At 57.2% G+C, this 14,780-nt stretch overlaps 1 protein-coding gene across 1 annotated transcript in view; it reads left to right on the top strand.

The window, feature by feature from the left end:
- Nucleotides 1-13,737, top strand: part of secisbp2l (SECIS binding protein 2-like) — a gene marked incomplete at its 5' end in the record, with an annotated part of 15,111 nt that extends 1,374 nt beyond the window's left edge. Inside the window, 15 exon segments of the mRNA XM_080498500.1 lie at nucleotides 141-186; nucleotides 292-313; nucleotides 397-511; nucleotides 2,115-2,225; nucleotides 2,293-2,457; nucleotides 2,680-2,847; nucleotides 2,924-3,065; nucleotides 4,668-4,828; nucleotides 4,904-5,036; nucleotides 5,194-5,362; nucleotides 7,874-8,094; nucleotides 9,374-9,528; nucleotides 10,578-10,797; nucleotides 11,057-11,189; nucleotides 11,191-13,737. Of these exon segments, the coding sequence (XP_080354626.1) occupies nucleotides 141-186; nucleotides 292-313; nucleotides 397-511; nucleotides 2,115-2,225; nucleotides 2,293-2,457; nucleotides 2,680-2,847; nucleotides 2,924-3,065; nucleotides 4,668-4,828; nucleotides 4,904-5,036; nucleotides 5,194-5,362; nucleotides 7,874-8,094; nucleotides 9,374-9,528; nucleotides 10,578-10,797; nucleotides 11,057-11,189; nucleotides 11,191-11,611 (2,382 nt within the window). The 3' untranslated portion in view covers nucleotides 11,612-13,737.
- Nucleotides 13,738-14,780: the final 1,043 nt, after the last annotated feature.

The following is a 14,780-nucleotide window of genomic DNA, read 5'->3' as shown; positions in this document are numbered from 1 at the left end:
CTGCTGTGGAAGAACCGGACCAAGAGGCGGAGGGCCTCCCAGCCAGAGACCTGCACCGAGCCGGGGCCCGGGGCCGGGGGGGCCGGGGGGGCCGGGGGGGCCGGCGAGGCCGACATCGACAGTGACAGCGGCTACTGCAGCCCCAAGCACAACCAGGCCGCTGCAGCTACGCCAGCTACACCCGCGGTAGGGGGGGAGGGGGAGGGGCTAATGAACCGGGGGGGGGGGCAGCAGCACAGCTCTCATGTTCCTCTTCTGCCCACGTCTCACCTGCTGCTTGTTTCCTTCCAGGGGGACTCTGGACCAGCGACAGGTACCCTCATCTTTCATGGTCCTCGTCCTGCTGCTGGTCTTCAGTGTCTCCTGCTTGCTATTAACCCTTCAGTCACTCCTCAGGAGGGTCCTGGGTCCACGTGGCCTCCCAGGTGCCCCCCAAGCCCTGGGGGACCGGAACGGCCAGTACCACCGAGCAGAGCAGAGGAAGAACCCTGAACAGAGAACCTTCTCACAGGTGAGGCGGCGCCCCCTGCAGGCAGCGTGTAGTACCACACGGAATGACTGGAGGCAGTACAAAGAGGATGAAAGAGCTTTATCACACTCACTATCACAATCCCTTCATTGTCATGGTAACGGCTACAACGGAATAGCATAGAAAGTTTTGGGGGAAAGAAACATGAGGAGAGGAGAGGAGGGGAGGGGAGGGGAGGGGAGGGGAGGGGAGGGGAGAGGAGGGGAGGGGAGGGGAGGAGGAGAGGAGAGGAGAGGAGGGGAGGGGAGGGGAGGGGAGGGGAGGGGAGAGGAGAGGAGAGGAGAGGAGAGGAGAGGAGGGGAGGGGAGGGGAGGGGAGGGGAGGGGAGGGGAGGGGAGGGGAGAGGAGAGGAGAGGAGAGAGGGGAGGGGAGGGGAGGGGAGGGGAGAGGAGAGGAGAGGGAGAGGAGGGAGGAACAGTCAGATTACAGCCTGGGTTCCACATCCAGGAGACTTGAAGACCAAACAGCCTTGATGACTGGAGGTCTGGAGTCTGGATGGAGGTTAGCTTGTTTTGGTTCAGGTGCTTCAGCTTCATCTGTCCTCCTCCAGTGTCCCTGGTCTCTGTCCACCTCCAGTGTCCCCTGGTCTCTGTCCACCTCCAGTGTTCTCTGGTCTCTGTCCACCTCCAGTGTCCCTGGTCTCTGTCCACCTCCAGTGTCCCTGGTCTCTGTCCACCTCCAGTGTCTCTGGTCTCTGTCCACCTCCAGTGTCCCTGGTCTCTGTCCACCTCCAGTGTCTCTGGTCTCTGTCCACCTCCAGTGTCCCTGGTCTCTGTCCACCTCCAGTGTCCCTGGTCTCTGTCCACCTCCAGTGTCCCTGGTCTCTGTCCACCTCCAGTGTCTCTGGTCTCTGTCCACCTCCAGTGTCCCTGGTCTCTGTCCACCTCCAGTGTCCCTGGTCTCTGTCCACCTCCAGTGTCTCTGGTCTCTGTCCACCTCCAGTGTCCCTGGTCTCTGTCCACCTCCAGTGTCCAGGGAAGAGGGGAGGAGAGAGGAGAAGATGGAAGATGAGGAGGAGAGAAGAGGGGAGGAGAGGAGGAGAGGGGGAGGAGGGAAGAGGGGAGGAGAGAAAAGGGGAGGAGAGGGGGAGGAGGGAAGAGGGGAGGAGAGGGGGAGGAGGGAAGAGGGGAGGAGAGAGGAGAAGAGGGAAGCGTCCACCTTCACTGAGAGCTGCAGTAAAGTGTTTCTAACTGTCCTGGTCATTAACGTCTAGTTAGATAATGTAAAGTGTTTAGTTTAGAAAACCACGAGTTGTTTTGTGTATCAAGACTAGAATTGTGAGCAAACTGCTGGTTTAGAGTTTCACTATTTGACTTAGTATCAGTCTGAAGTCCACATCCTGGACCTGAAGACCCTGACCCTCATGTTCTTTTACTGGTCGGAGGACTGGACCAGTCTGGACCAGTCTGGACCCTCCTGCTGCTCAGGAGGCCTGAAGCCGGGTCCAGTGTTGTTGAACCGGGTCCAGTATGGTCCAGTATGGTCCAGTATAGTAGAACCGGTCCAGCAGCAGAACCCCGGTGGAGAAGTGATGATCATGATGTTCTAAGCGTTCCAGTGACTCCTGGGTTCACGGTGGTTTCAGGACTTCCACTGCAGTTATTCTGGGCGTCTGCCTGCAAACCCGCCTGCAGCCGGACCCGGTCTGGCCCCCGGTCTGGCCCCCGGTCTGGCCCCGGAGCCCCTCTACTTCCAGGTGAGACCCGCGGCCCCCTGCTGAGCGTCAGAGTGGTACGGTGGTTCTGAGACTTCCTGTCTGTCAGGATGAGGACGAGTTTCCAGAGCTGCCGGCAGGAGGAGGAGCTCAGCGCTGCAACAAGCCCGACTCGGGCCAGACCCAGGCCCGGACCCAGACCCAGACCCAGACCCAGACCCAGGCCCAGGCTCAGAGTCCGGCCCAGACTCAACCCAAGCTGCCCAAGAACCTGGTAAAGTCTTTACATCCCGTGTTCTCAGGCTCCTTCACCTCTAATGGTACACAAGGGTGGAGGGCTGGACTCAGGGGGTCACGATGCAACTGGTTGTGGTTCAGTCAAAGTACCCTTGAGCAAGACCAGGTCCAGAGTGTCCCCCGACGTCGATGATGTCACTTAACGCCGATTGAGAAACACATCAGCTGCACTAAAAGCTTTCGTCTCCGTGTCCCACAGCTGGACAACCTCCCAGAGAACTCCCCCATCAACATCGTGAAGACCCCCATCCCCATCACCACCTCGGTGCCCAAGAGGGCCAAGAGCCAGAGGAAGAAGGCCCTGGCTGCAGCCCTGGCCACGGCCCAGGAGTACTCCGAGATCAGCATGGAGCAGAAGAAGCTGCAGGTTGGGACACTTTACTACCTGCTGCCTGTGGACTTCACCTGGTTACCAGGGTGACCCTGTCCCCCCCCCATGACAGGAAGCCTTCACCAAAGCTGCAGGCAAGAAGAGCAAGACGTCGGTGGAGCTGGACCTGGGGGACATGCTGGCGGCCCTGGAGAGACAGCAGCAGGCCATGAAGGCCCGGCAGCTCACCAACACCAAGCCTCTGTCCTTCACTGGTACGTCTCTGTCCTCCACTGGTACGTCTCTGTCCTCCACTGGTACGTTCTGTCCTCCACTGGTACGTCTCTGTCCTCCACTGGTACGTCTATGTCCTCCACTGGTACGTCTCTGTCCTCCACTGGTACGCCTCTGTCCTTCACTGGTACGTCTCTGTCCTCCACTGGTCCGCCTCTGTCCTCCACTGGTCCGCCTCTGTCCTCCACTGGTACGTCTCTGTCCTCCACTGGTACGTCTATGTCCTCCACTGGTACGTCTCTGTCCTCCACTGGTACGTCTATGTCCTCCACTGGTACGTCTGTCCTCCACTGGTGCGTCTCTGTCCTCCACTGGTACGTCTATGTCCTCCACTGGTACGTCTCTGTCCTCCACTGGTACGTCTATGTCCTCCACTGGTACGTCTCTGTCCTCCACTGGTACGTCTCTGTCCTCCACTGGTCCGCCTCTGTCCTTCACTGGTACGCCTCTGTCCTCCACTGGTACGCCTCTGTCCTCCACTGGTACGTTCTGTCCTCCACTGGTATGTCTCTGTCCTCCACTGGTAAGCCTCTGTCCTCCACTGGTCCGCCTCTGTCCTCCACTGGTACGTCTATGTCCTCCACTGGTACGTCTCTGTCCTCCACTGGTACGTTCTGTCCTCCACTGGTACGTCTATGTCCTCCACTGGTACGTCTCTGTCCTCCACTGGTACGTTCTGTCCTCCACTGGTACGTCTCTGTCCTCCACTGGTACGTTCTGTCCTCCACTGGTACGTTCTGTCCTCCACTGGTACGCCTCTGTCCTCCACTGGTACGTTCTGTCCTCCACTGGTACGTTCTGTCCTCCACTGGTATGTCTCTGTCCTCCACTGGTAAGCCTCTGTCCTCCACTGGTCCGCCTCTGTCCTCCACTGGTACGTCTATGTCCTCCACTGGTACGTCTCTGTCCTCCACTGGTACGTCTCTGTCCTCCACTGGTAAGCCTCTGTCCTCCACTGGTCCGCCTCTGTCCTCCACTGGTACGTCTCTGTCCTCCACTGGTCCGCCTCTGTCCTCCACTGGTACGTCTCTGTCCTCCACTGGTCCGCCTCTGTCCTTAACTGGTCCGCCTCTGTCCTCCACTGGTACGTCTCTGTCCTCCACTGGTACGTCTCTGTCCTCCACTGGTACGTCTCTGTCCTCCACTGGTACGCCTCTGTCCTCCACTGGTACGCCTCTGTCCTCCACTGGTACGTTCTGTCCTCCACTGGTATGTCTATGTCCTCCACTGGTACGTCTATGTCCTCCACTGGTACGCCTCTGTCCTCCACTGGTACGTCTCTGTCCTCCACTGGTACGTCTCTGTCCTCCACTGGTGTTCTGGTAGCTCGTGGGCTGGAGACACTGTGGAGTCGTTTTAGCAGCAGGGAAACAGATGGGGCTTCGTGGATCAGAACCCGGTACTGAACCAGATCCCGGTACTGGATCAAAACCCGGTACTGGACCAGAACCCGGTACTGGACCAGATCATCAGCTTTATAATGTCAATGTACTTGATCTGAATCCAGTCCAGAGTTTGTCCAACTGTCTTTGTCTTTGTCCTCCTGGACCTGAAGTGTCTCAGATTGTGGTTCTGGTCTGCAGTGGGAACCACCACCCCGTTCCACAGCTCCGCCCCCAGCGGGGGGGGGAAGGCCCAGCAGCACGCCGCCCCCCACAACAGCCTGGACTCCACGGCGCCCCGCATGAAGAGGGGCAAGGAGAGGGAGGTCCCCAAAGTCAAGAGACCCACGGCCCTCAAGAAGGTCTGGGAGGTCCTGGTCTGGCTGAACCCAGCTGGTCTCTTCCAGCCTCTAGAACCTGCTTGTGTTTGGTTCCAGATCATCTTGAAGGAACGTGAAGGGAAGAAGGGCAAGGCCAGTCTGGAGCCGGAGGCCTCGGGCCCCCAGGAGCCGGGGGACCAGTGTCTGTCCTTCACGGACCATCTGTCCAGAGAACCCGCCTCCCAGGAAGGTGAGCCAGGTGCTGGTCCACTACTGGTCCAGGTGCTGGTCCAGGTGCTGGTCCACTACTGGTCCAGGTGCTGGTCCAGGTGCTGGTCCACTACTGGTCCAGGTGCTGGTCCTCTGCTCCTGCTTCTCACCGTGTCCTGTTGTCTCCCTGTGGACAGAGAGCGGACTGAGCATGCCCAGTGACGCCTCGCTGTCCCCGGCCAGCCAGGCGTCCCCCTACAGCATCACCCCGGTGTCCCAGGGCTCCCCGGCCAGCTCCGGCCTGGGCAGTCCCCTGGCCTCCACCTCCAGCGCCGTCACCAGGATCCACAGCCGCCGCTTCAGGGAGTGAGTCCTTCCTCCGTCACCACACCGCTCACTGCTGCCCCCCGCAGGAATGTAGCCACAATGGCTGCACCACCACCCCTCCACCACATCTGCTCCACCACCACTGCTCCACCACTGCTCCACCACTGCTCCACCACCCCTCCACCCCTGCTCCACCACCCCTCCACCCCTGCTCCACCACATCTGCTCCACCACCCCTCCACCACTGCTCCACCACATCTGCTCCACCACCGCTTCACCACCCCTCCACCCCTGCTCCACCACCCCTCCACCCCTGCTCCACCACTGCTCCACCACCCCTCCACCACTGCTCCACCACCCCTCCTCCCCTGCTCCACCACTGCTCCACCACCCCTCCACCCCTGCTCCACCACCCCTTCACCACCCCTCCACCCCTGCTCCACCCCTGCTCCACCACCCCTCCACCACTGCTCCACCACCCCTCCACCCCTGCTCCACCACCCCTCCACCACTGCTCCACCACCCCTCCACCCCTGCTCCACCCCTGCTCCACCACCCCTCCACCACCCCTCCACCCCTGCTCCACCACTGCTCCACCACCCCTCCACCCCTGCTCCACCACCCCTCCACCACTGCTCCACCACCCCTCCACCCCTGCTCCACCACCCCTCCACCACCCCTCCACCACTGCTCCACCACCCCTCCACCCCTGCTCCACCACCGCTCCACAGAGCCCCCTGCTGTGAGCAGCTGCAGCTGGACAATACAGGATTGTGAAGACGGCCCAGATGTCCAGCTGGCAGTGGTGACAAGTGCAGCTTTGTCCCCCCCCACCACACGTGTCCCCCCCCCCCCCCCCCCCAACACGTTCAGCCTTAGAAGCTTCCAGAAGTTCTCTGGAGCCAAACTCCTCTCAGCTCTCTACTTCTTCTTCTTCTTGTGTGTAAAAGAACATATATTATCATCAACATATATCATCAGCATATAACATTATCATCAGCCTATATTCTCATCCCTGTGCTGAGGTCACTGAAGGAAGGAAGGTCATGTAGAACCATGTTGGTAGACAGTCTTCCAGTGAGAGTTGAGATGGTCTCTGTGTGTGCAGGTAGACAGTGTTCCAGTGAGACGGTCTCTGTGTGTGCAGGTAGACAGTGTTCCAGTGAGACGGTCTCTGTGTGTGCAGGTAGACAGTGTTCCAGTGAGACGGTCTCTGTGTGTGCAGGTAGACAGTGTTCCAGTGAGATGGTCTCTGTGTGTGCAGTAGATAGTGTTCCAGTGAGACGGTCTCTGTGTGTGCAGGTAGACAGTGTTCCAGTGAGACGGTCTCTGTGTGTGCAGGTAGACAGTGTTCCAGTGAGACGGTCTCTGTGTGTGCAGGTAGACAGTGTTCCAGTGAGACGGTCTCTGTGTGTGCAGGTAGACAGTGTTCCAGTGAGACGGTCTCTGTGTGTGCAGGTAGACAGTGTTCCAGTGAGACGGTCTCTGTGTGTGCAGGTAGACAGTGTTCCAGTGAGACGGTCTCTGTGTGTGCAGGTAGACAGTGTTCCAGTGAGACGGTCTCTGTGTGTGCAGGTAGACAGTGGTCCAGTGAGACGGTCTCTGTGTGTGCAGGTAGATAGTGTTCCAGTGAGACGGTCTCTGTGTGTGCAGGTAGACAGTGTTCCAGTGAGACGGTCTCTGTGTGTGCAGGTAGACAGTGTTCCAGTGAGACGGTCTCTGTGTGTGCAGGTAGACAGTGTTCCAGTGAGACGGTCTCTGTGTGTGCAGGTAGACAGTGTTCCAGTGAGATGGTCTCTGTGTGTGCAGGTAGACAGTGTTCCAGTGAGACGGTCTCTGTGTGTGCAGGTAGACAGTGTTCCAGTGAGACGGTCTCTGTGTGTGCAGGTAGACAGTGTTCCAGTGAGACGGTCTCTGTGTGTGCAGGTAGACAGTGGTCCAGTGAGACGGTCTCTGTGTGTGCAGGTAGACAGTGTTCCAGTGAGACGGTCTCTGTGTGTGCAGGTAGACAGTGTTCCAGTGAGACGGTCTCTGTGTGTGCAGGTAGACAGTGTTCCAGTGAGACGGTCTCTGTGTGTGCAGGTAGACAGTGTTCCAGTGAGACGGTCTCTGTGTGTGCAGGTAGACAGTGGTCCAGTGAGACGGTCTCTGTGTGTGCAGGTAGACAGTGTTCCAGTGAGACGGTCTCTGTGTGTGCAGGTAGACAGTGTTCCAGTGAGACGGTCTCTGTGTGTGCAGGTAGACAGTGTTCCAGTGAACCGGTCTCTGTGTGTGCAGGTAGACAGTGTTCCAGTGAGACGGTCTCTGTGTGTGCAGGTAGACAGTGTTCCAGTGAGACGGTCTCTGTGTGTGCAGGTAGATAGTGTTCCAGTGAGACGGTCTCTGTGTGTGCAGGTAGACAGTGTTCCAGTGAGACGGTCTCTGTGTGTGCAGGTAGACAGTGTTCCAGTGAGATGGTCTCTGTGTGTGCAGGTAGACAGTGTTCCAGTGAGACGGTCTCTGTGTGTGCAGGTAGACAGTGTTCCAGTGAGACGGTCTCTGTGTGTGCAGGTACTGTAACCAGGTCCTCAGTAAGGAGGTGGATGAGAGCGTGACCCTGCTCCTGCAGGAGCTGGTGCGGTTCCAGGAGAGGGTGTACCAGAAGGAGCCGTCCAGGGCCAAGGCCAAGAGGAGGCTGGTGATGGGCCTGAGGGAGGTGACCAAGCACCTGAAGCTGCACAACATCAAGTGTGTCATCATCTCACCCAACTGTGAGAAGATCCAGGCCAAAGGTAGGCTCCTCCCCCTCCTGCTCCCCCTCCTCCTCTTCCTCCTCCTCTTCTTCCTCCTCCTCTTCCTCTTCCTCCTCTTCATCTCGCCCAACTGTGAGAAGATCCAGGCCAAAGGTAGGCTCCTCCCCCTCCTCCTCCTCCTCCTCCTCTTCCTCCTCCTCTTGCTGCTCCCCCTCCTCCTCCTCCTCCTCGTCTTCCCCTTCCCCTTCCTCCTCCTCTTCCTCTTCCTCTTCCTCCTCTTCCTCTTCCTCTTCCTCTTTCTCCTCCTCTTCCTCCTCTTCATCTCGCCCAACTGTGAGAAGATCCAGGCCAAAGGTAGGCTCCTCCCCCTCCTCCTCCTCTTCCTCTTCCTCTTCCCCTTCCCCTTCCTCCTCCTCCTCCTGCTGCTCCTCCTCTTCCTCTTCCTCTTCCTCTTCCTCTTCCTCTTCCTCTTCCTCCTCCTCTTCCTCTTCCTCTTCTTCCTCCTCCTCCTCCTCTTGCTGCTCCTCCTGCTGCTCCTCCTCTCCTCCTCCTGCTCCTCCTCTCCTCCTCCTCCTCACAAATGGTGTTGTTATAGAACCGTAGCAATAGATCACAACGACTGTCATCATGAATCTAATGATGATGTCATCACCCTGCTACTGGACACCTCAATGTAATGATGATGTCATCACCAAGGTTGTGAAAAAGCCCAATAGCGGGCCCTTCATTAATCAGGTGTGCTGAAGTGGGAGGAGCTAAACCTCTACAGGTTGTCACCACCAGGTCGTCGTCGTCCCCGTCGTCGTCCCTTTCGTCGTCGTCGTCCCCGTCGTCGTCCCTTTCGTCGTCGTCATCCCCGTCGTCGTCCCCGTCGTCGTCCCTTTCGTCGTCGTCGTCCCCGTCGTCGTCCCCGTCGTCGTCCCCGTCGTCGTCCCTTTCGTCGTCGTCCCCGTCGTCGTCCCTTTCGTCGTCGTCCCCGTCGTTGTCCCCGTCGTCGTCCCTTTCGTCGTCGTCCCCGTCGTCGTCGTCCCCGTCGTCGTCCCCATCGTCGTCCCCATCGTCGTCCCTTTCGTCGTCGTCGTCCCCGTCGTCGTCCCCGTCGTCGTCGACCCCGTCGTCGTCGTCCCCGTCATCGTCCCCGTCGTTGTCGTCCCTGCCGTCGGTGAGGAGGTGGTGATGATGAGGTGGTGATGAGGTGGCGAGGAGGTGAGGAGGTGATGATGAGGTGGTGTTGAGGTGGTGGTGATGATGAGGTGGTGAGGAGGTGGCGAGGAGGTGATGTTGAGGTGGTGGTGATGTCATGATGATGTCATTGCAGGAGGGCTGGACGAGGCGTTGTACAACGTGATCGCCATGGCCCGTGAGCAGGAGCTTCCCTTCGTCTTCTCTCTGGGCAGGAAGGCTCTGGGCCGCTGCGTCAACAAGCTGGTTCCCGTCAGCGTCGTGGGGATCTTCAACTACTGCGGCGCCGAGGTGACCACGCCTCCACGCCGCCAGGGCAGCATGTGGTTGTTGGTATCCTCTAGAGGGGGGGTCCTCCTCTAGAGGGGGGGAGTCCTCCTCTGGGGGGGGGAGTCCTCCTCTGGGGGGGGGAGTCCTCCTCTAGAGGGGGGGGTCCTCCTCTAGAGGGGGGGGTCCTCCTCTTCTGATTTCAGCTTTCCACTGCTTCACTTTCTGACATAGAGTACGTAGAGTGCGTAGAGTGCGTAGAGTGCGTAGAGTGCGTAGAGTGCGTAGAGTGCGTAGAGTGCGTAGAGTGTGCAGAGTACGTAGAGTGCGCAGAGTACGTAGAGTGCGTAGAGTGTGCAGAGTACGTAGAGTGTGCAGAGTACGTAGAGTGTGCAGAGTACGTAGAGTGCGTAGAGTGCGCAGAGTGCGTAGAGTGCGCAGAGTGCGCAGAGTACGTAGAGTGTGCAGAGTACGTAGAGTGCGCAGAGTGCGCAGAGTACGTAGAGTGCGTAGAGTGCGTAGAGTGCGTAGAGTGCGCAGAGTGCGCAGAGTACGTAGAGTGTGCAGAGTACGTAGAGTGCGTAGAGTGCGCAGAGTGCGCAGAGTACGTAGAGTGCGTAGAGTGCGTAGAGTGCGTAGAGTGCGCAGAGTGCGCAGAGTACGTAGAGTGCGTAGAGTGCGTAGAGTGCGTAGAGTGCGTAGAGTGCGCAGAGTGCGTAGAGTGCGCAGAGTGCGCAGAGTGCGCAGAGTGCGCAGAGTACGTAGAGTGCGTAGAGTGCGCAGAGTGCGCAGAGTGCGCAGAGTGCGCAGAGTGCGTAGAGTGCGTAGAGTGCGTAGAGTGCGTAGAGTGCGCAGAGTACGTAGAGTGCGTAGAGTGCGTAGAGTGCGTAGAGTGCGTAGAGTGCGTAGAGTGCGCAGAGTGCGTAGAGTGCGTAGAGTGCGTAGAGTGCGTAGAGTGCGCAGAGTGCGTAGAGTGCGTAGAGTGCGCAGAGTACGTAGAGTGCATAGAGTGCGTAGAGAGCACACATGTTGTGTTCAGTGTGTGACGTGGCGCCTCCACCCTGGTGCTGCAGGGCCTGTTCAACCGGTTGGTGTCGCTGACGGAGGAGGCCAGGAAGGCCTACCGGGACATGGTGTCGGCGCTGGAGGCGGAGCAGGCGGAGGAGGCGGTGAAGAACGACAAGAAGCTGCCGCACCACATGGGACACTCCCGCAACCCGTCCGCCGCCTCCGCCATCTCCTTCTGCTCCATCTTCTCCGAGCCCATCTCCGAGGTCAACGAGAAGGAGTACGGTGAGCCTCTTGAACTACGTCACCTCTGGAGCTCCACCCTGGGATCCAGCTGCTGCAGCAAATACTGGAAGTAGAAAATACATTAGAACGTACAGCTGCAGTACCAGAGACGTCCACCAGAGACGCTTCATTTCTAGGACTTTATGTCGGCAAATCCTCTTTTAACATTCAAACACCTTTGATCTGCAGCTTTGAAATATTTTACATAGAAAAAGCAGGAGACAGGAAACGATTGAACAAAATGTTGTTTTTCCTTCAGAGACCAACTGGAGAAGCATGATGGACAATTCTGACGCCCTGGAGCCCGTGGAGGCGGAGCCGCCGGCCCCGCCCCCCACCGTGGCCCCGCCCACCCCCCAGCCCAGGGCCGGCCCCCCGGAGGAGGGGCGGGGGGGACGACGGGCTGGAGCTGGCCTCCCAGCAGAGCACCGAGACCGCCTCGCTGGACGGCAGCTGCCGGGGGCCGCTCAACTCCTCCATCACCTCCACCACCTCCACCCTGGTGCCCGGCATGCTGGAGGAGGCGGAGGAGGAGGAGGAGGAGGAGGAGGACTACACCCCCGAGCCCATTTCTGTGGAGGTGCGCACCCTCAACAGCCGCATTGAATCATGGGTAACCAAGACCTTAGAGAACCTGCAGCTGGGGAAGAGCCAGGAGAGTACAGAGGAGGAAGAGGAGGAGGAGGAGGAGGAGGAGGAGGAGGAGAGAGGGCAGAGTGAGGAGGAGGAGGAGGAGGAGGAGGAAGACCTGGACTCTGCAGAGACGAGGTCAGAAGTTCCAGAAGAGGCGGAGGTGAAGAAGACGTCCGGGTGAAGCTTCTTCTTCTCTTCTTCTCCCTCACTTCATCTTGCCGCCACCAGCAGCCTCTCCTCGCTAGTGGCCGCCACTCAGCTCCACCCTACACCTCCACCCACCGGCAGTGTCTCGTCTCTAATGGCTGCCACCCTCCACCTCCACCCTCCACCCACCAGCAGCCTCTCGTCTATGGTCTGTAATGGCCGCCACCCTTCAGCGGCAGCCTCCATCCTCCGCCACCCTCCACCCAGCAGCAGCCTCCCTCCACCTCCACCCAGCAGCAGCCTTCCTCCACCTCCACCCAGCAGCAGCCTCCCTCCACCTCCACCCAGCAGCAGCCTTCCTCCACCTCCACCCAGCAGCAGCCTCCCTCCACCTCCACCCAGCAGCAGCCTTCCTCCACCTCCACCCAGCAGCAGCCTCCCTCCACCTAGCAGCAACCTCCCTCCACCTCCACCCAGCAGCAGCCTTCCTCCACCTCCACCCAGCAGCAGCCTTCCTCCACCTCCACCCAGCAGCAGCCTCCATCCTCCGCCACCCTCCACCCAGCAGCAGCCTCCCTCCACCTCCACCCAGCAGCAGCCTTCCTCCACCTCCACCCAGCAGCAGCCTCCCTCCACCTCCACCTCCACCCAGCAGCAGCCTCCCTCCACCTAGCAGCAACCTCCCTCCACCTCCACCTAGCAGCAGCCTCCCTCCACCTCCACCTCCACCCAGCAGCAGCCTCCCTCCACTTCCACCCTTCACCCAGCAGCAGCCTCCCTCCACCTCCACCCAGCAGCAGCCTTCCTCCACCTCCACCCAGCAGCAGCCTTCCTCCACCTCCACCTAGCAGCAACCTCCCTCCACCTCCACCTCCACCCAGCAGCAGCCTCCCTCCACCTCCACCCAGCAGCAGCCTTCCTCCATCTCCACCTAGCAGCAACCTCCCTCCACCTCCACCCAGCAGCAACCTCCCTCCACCTCCACCCAGCAGCAGCCTTCCTCCACCTCCACCTCCACCTAGCAGCAACCTCCTTCCACCTCCACCCAGCAGCAACCTCCCTCCACCTCCACCCTTCACCCAGCAGCAGCCTCCCTCCACCTCCACCTCCACCTAGCAGCAGCCTCCCTCCACCTCCACCTCCACCCAGCAGCCTCTGCTCTGCCATGGCAGAAACAGAAGCAGCTCATAAAGATCTCAGGTATCTACTGACCAACAGGAAGGAGCAGCAGCTAACAGGAAGGAGCAGCTGCTAGCAACAGCTAACAGAAAGGAGCAGCTGCTAGCAACAGCTAACAGAAAGGAGCAACAGCTAACAGAAAGGAGCAACAGCTAACAGAAAGGAGCAGCAGCTAACAGGAAGGAGGAGCAGCTAACAGGACGGAGCAGCAGCTAACAGGACGGAGCAGCTGCTAGCAACAGCTAACAGGAAGGAGCAGCAGCTAACAGGAAGGAGCAGCAGCTAACAGGACGGAGCAGCTGCTAGCAACAGCTAACAGGAAGGAGCAGCAGCTAACAGGACGGAGCAGCTGCTAGCAACAGCTAACAGGAAGGAGCAGCAGCTAACAGGACGGAGCAGCTGCTAGCAACAGCTAACAGGAAGGAGCAGCCCCTAACTTTAGTTTTCCTCTGAAACGACTTCCTGGACAGCGCCCACCCCCCCCCCCCCCCACTGTGTCGCTATGGAGACACGTTTACTGCAGAAATCAGTCTTACTTGTTAGTGTTTAAGTGGCGGCAGAGGAAAGCAGTTGATTGGCTGAGAGATCAAAGTCATGCACATCCTTTGTAAATAAATTCAAAGTGTACAAAAGAGATTTTCCATTGTAATAAAATACTCCTGCGCCCCCGGAGTGGTCTGGGGGGGTTGGACTGGTTTGCTCCACCAGGTAACCAGGTGTTCCTGCTCTCAGCAGCTCCATCAGTGTTTGCAGTCTGTTTATTGACAAGTGTGTTTAGTTTGTTTTGCACTATGTAAATACAGTACTGGTTAAGGTCTTGTAACTAATGTGAACTAAAGAAAACCAACGGTTCAATGAAGAACTTTTTATCAACGTGTTCTTGGTCTTTATATGATATTTAAGTCTCCTTCAGATCGTTTCTCTAATCCTGTTCTCTTCACCTGTATGACCTGATGATTAACCTCATTAAAATGTTGTTTCAGTAAACTGCTGACTCGTCCTCTTCTGCACAAAGCTTTGATCTCATATCTGCTGAGTCATGATGTCGTCAGCGGCTTCACACTGATTTATTCAGCTTTCAGCTCGTTTTGGTTTTCTTTTAATGGAATTTCTGATGGTTTGTCTGAACTTAAAGTTCTTCACCTCCACCTCCACCTCCATCTTCACCTCCTCCATCTTCACCTCCACCTCCTCCATCCATCAGCTTGGTAGAAAGTAAAGTTTCACTGTGCTGTTAAATAAAAATCATATTTTCAACAGGAACAGGTTCAGCACTAAAACGGGACGGGGAGGGGAGGGGACGGGAGGGGAGGGGACGGGAGGGGAGGGGAGGGGACGGGAGGGGGGACGGGGAGGGGAGGGGAGGGGAGGGGACGGGACGGGACGGGGAGGGGAGGGGACGGGGAGGGACCTCCTGGAGCTTCACGTTCAGTGTTTATTCTTTAATTTAAGTGTTTATTATTTAACGTTCAGTGTTTATTCTTTAATTTAAGTGTTTATTATTTAATTTAAGTGTTTATTCTTTAATTTAAGTGTTTATTATTTAATTTAAGTGTTTATTCTTTAATTTAAGTGTTTATTCTTTAATGTTCAGTATTTATTCTTTAATTTAAGTGTTTATTATTTAATTTAAGTGTTTATTCTTTAATTTAAGTGTTTATTATTTAATTTAAGTGTTTATTCTTTAATTTAAGTGTTTATTCTTTAATGTTCAGTATTTATTCTTTAATTTAAGTGTTTATTATTTAACGTTCAGTGTTTATTCTTTAATTTAAGTGTTTATTATTTAACGTTCAGTGTTTATTCTTTAATTTAAGTGTTTCCAGAATGTGGCCTAAAATATTGCTGATAAAACGGTTGAGAAGAGAAACTCAGTAGTGAAACTCTGAAACTACTTTCATTGAAAACTACAAATGTACACACACACACACACACACACACACACACACACACACTAAATAGGTTGGACACGGTAAGTTACCAGGAGAACAACTTAAAGCCGTTGTGTTGCTGCGGTGACACGA

The sequence above is a fragment of the Blennius ocellaris genome (assembly GCF_963422515.1).
Source record: "Blennius ocellaris genome assembly, chromosome: 1".
NCBI classification, from domain to species: domain Eukaryota; kingdom Metazoa; phylum Chordata; class Actinopteri; order Blenniiformes; family Blenniidae; genus Blennius; species Blennius ocellaris.
This window is presented reverse-complemented; position numbering and strand designations above follow the sequence as displayed.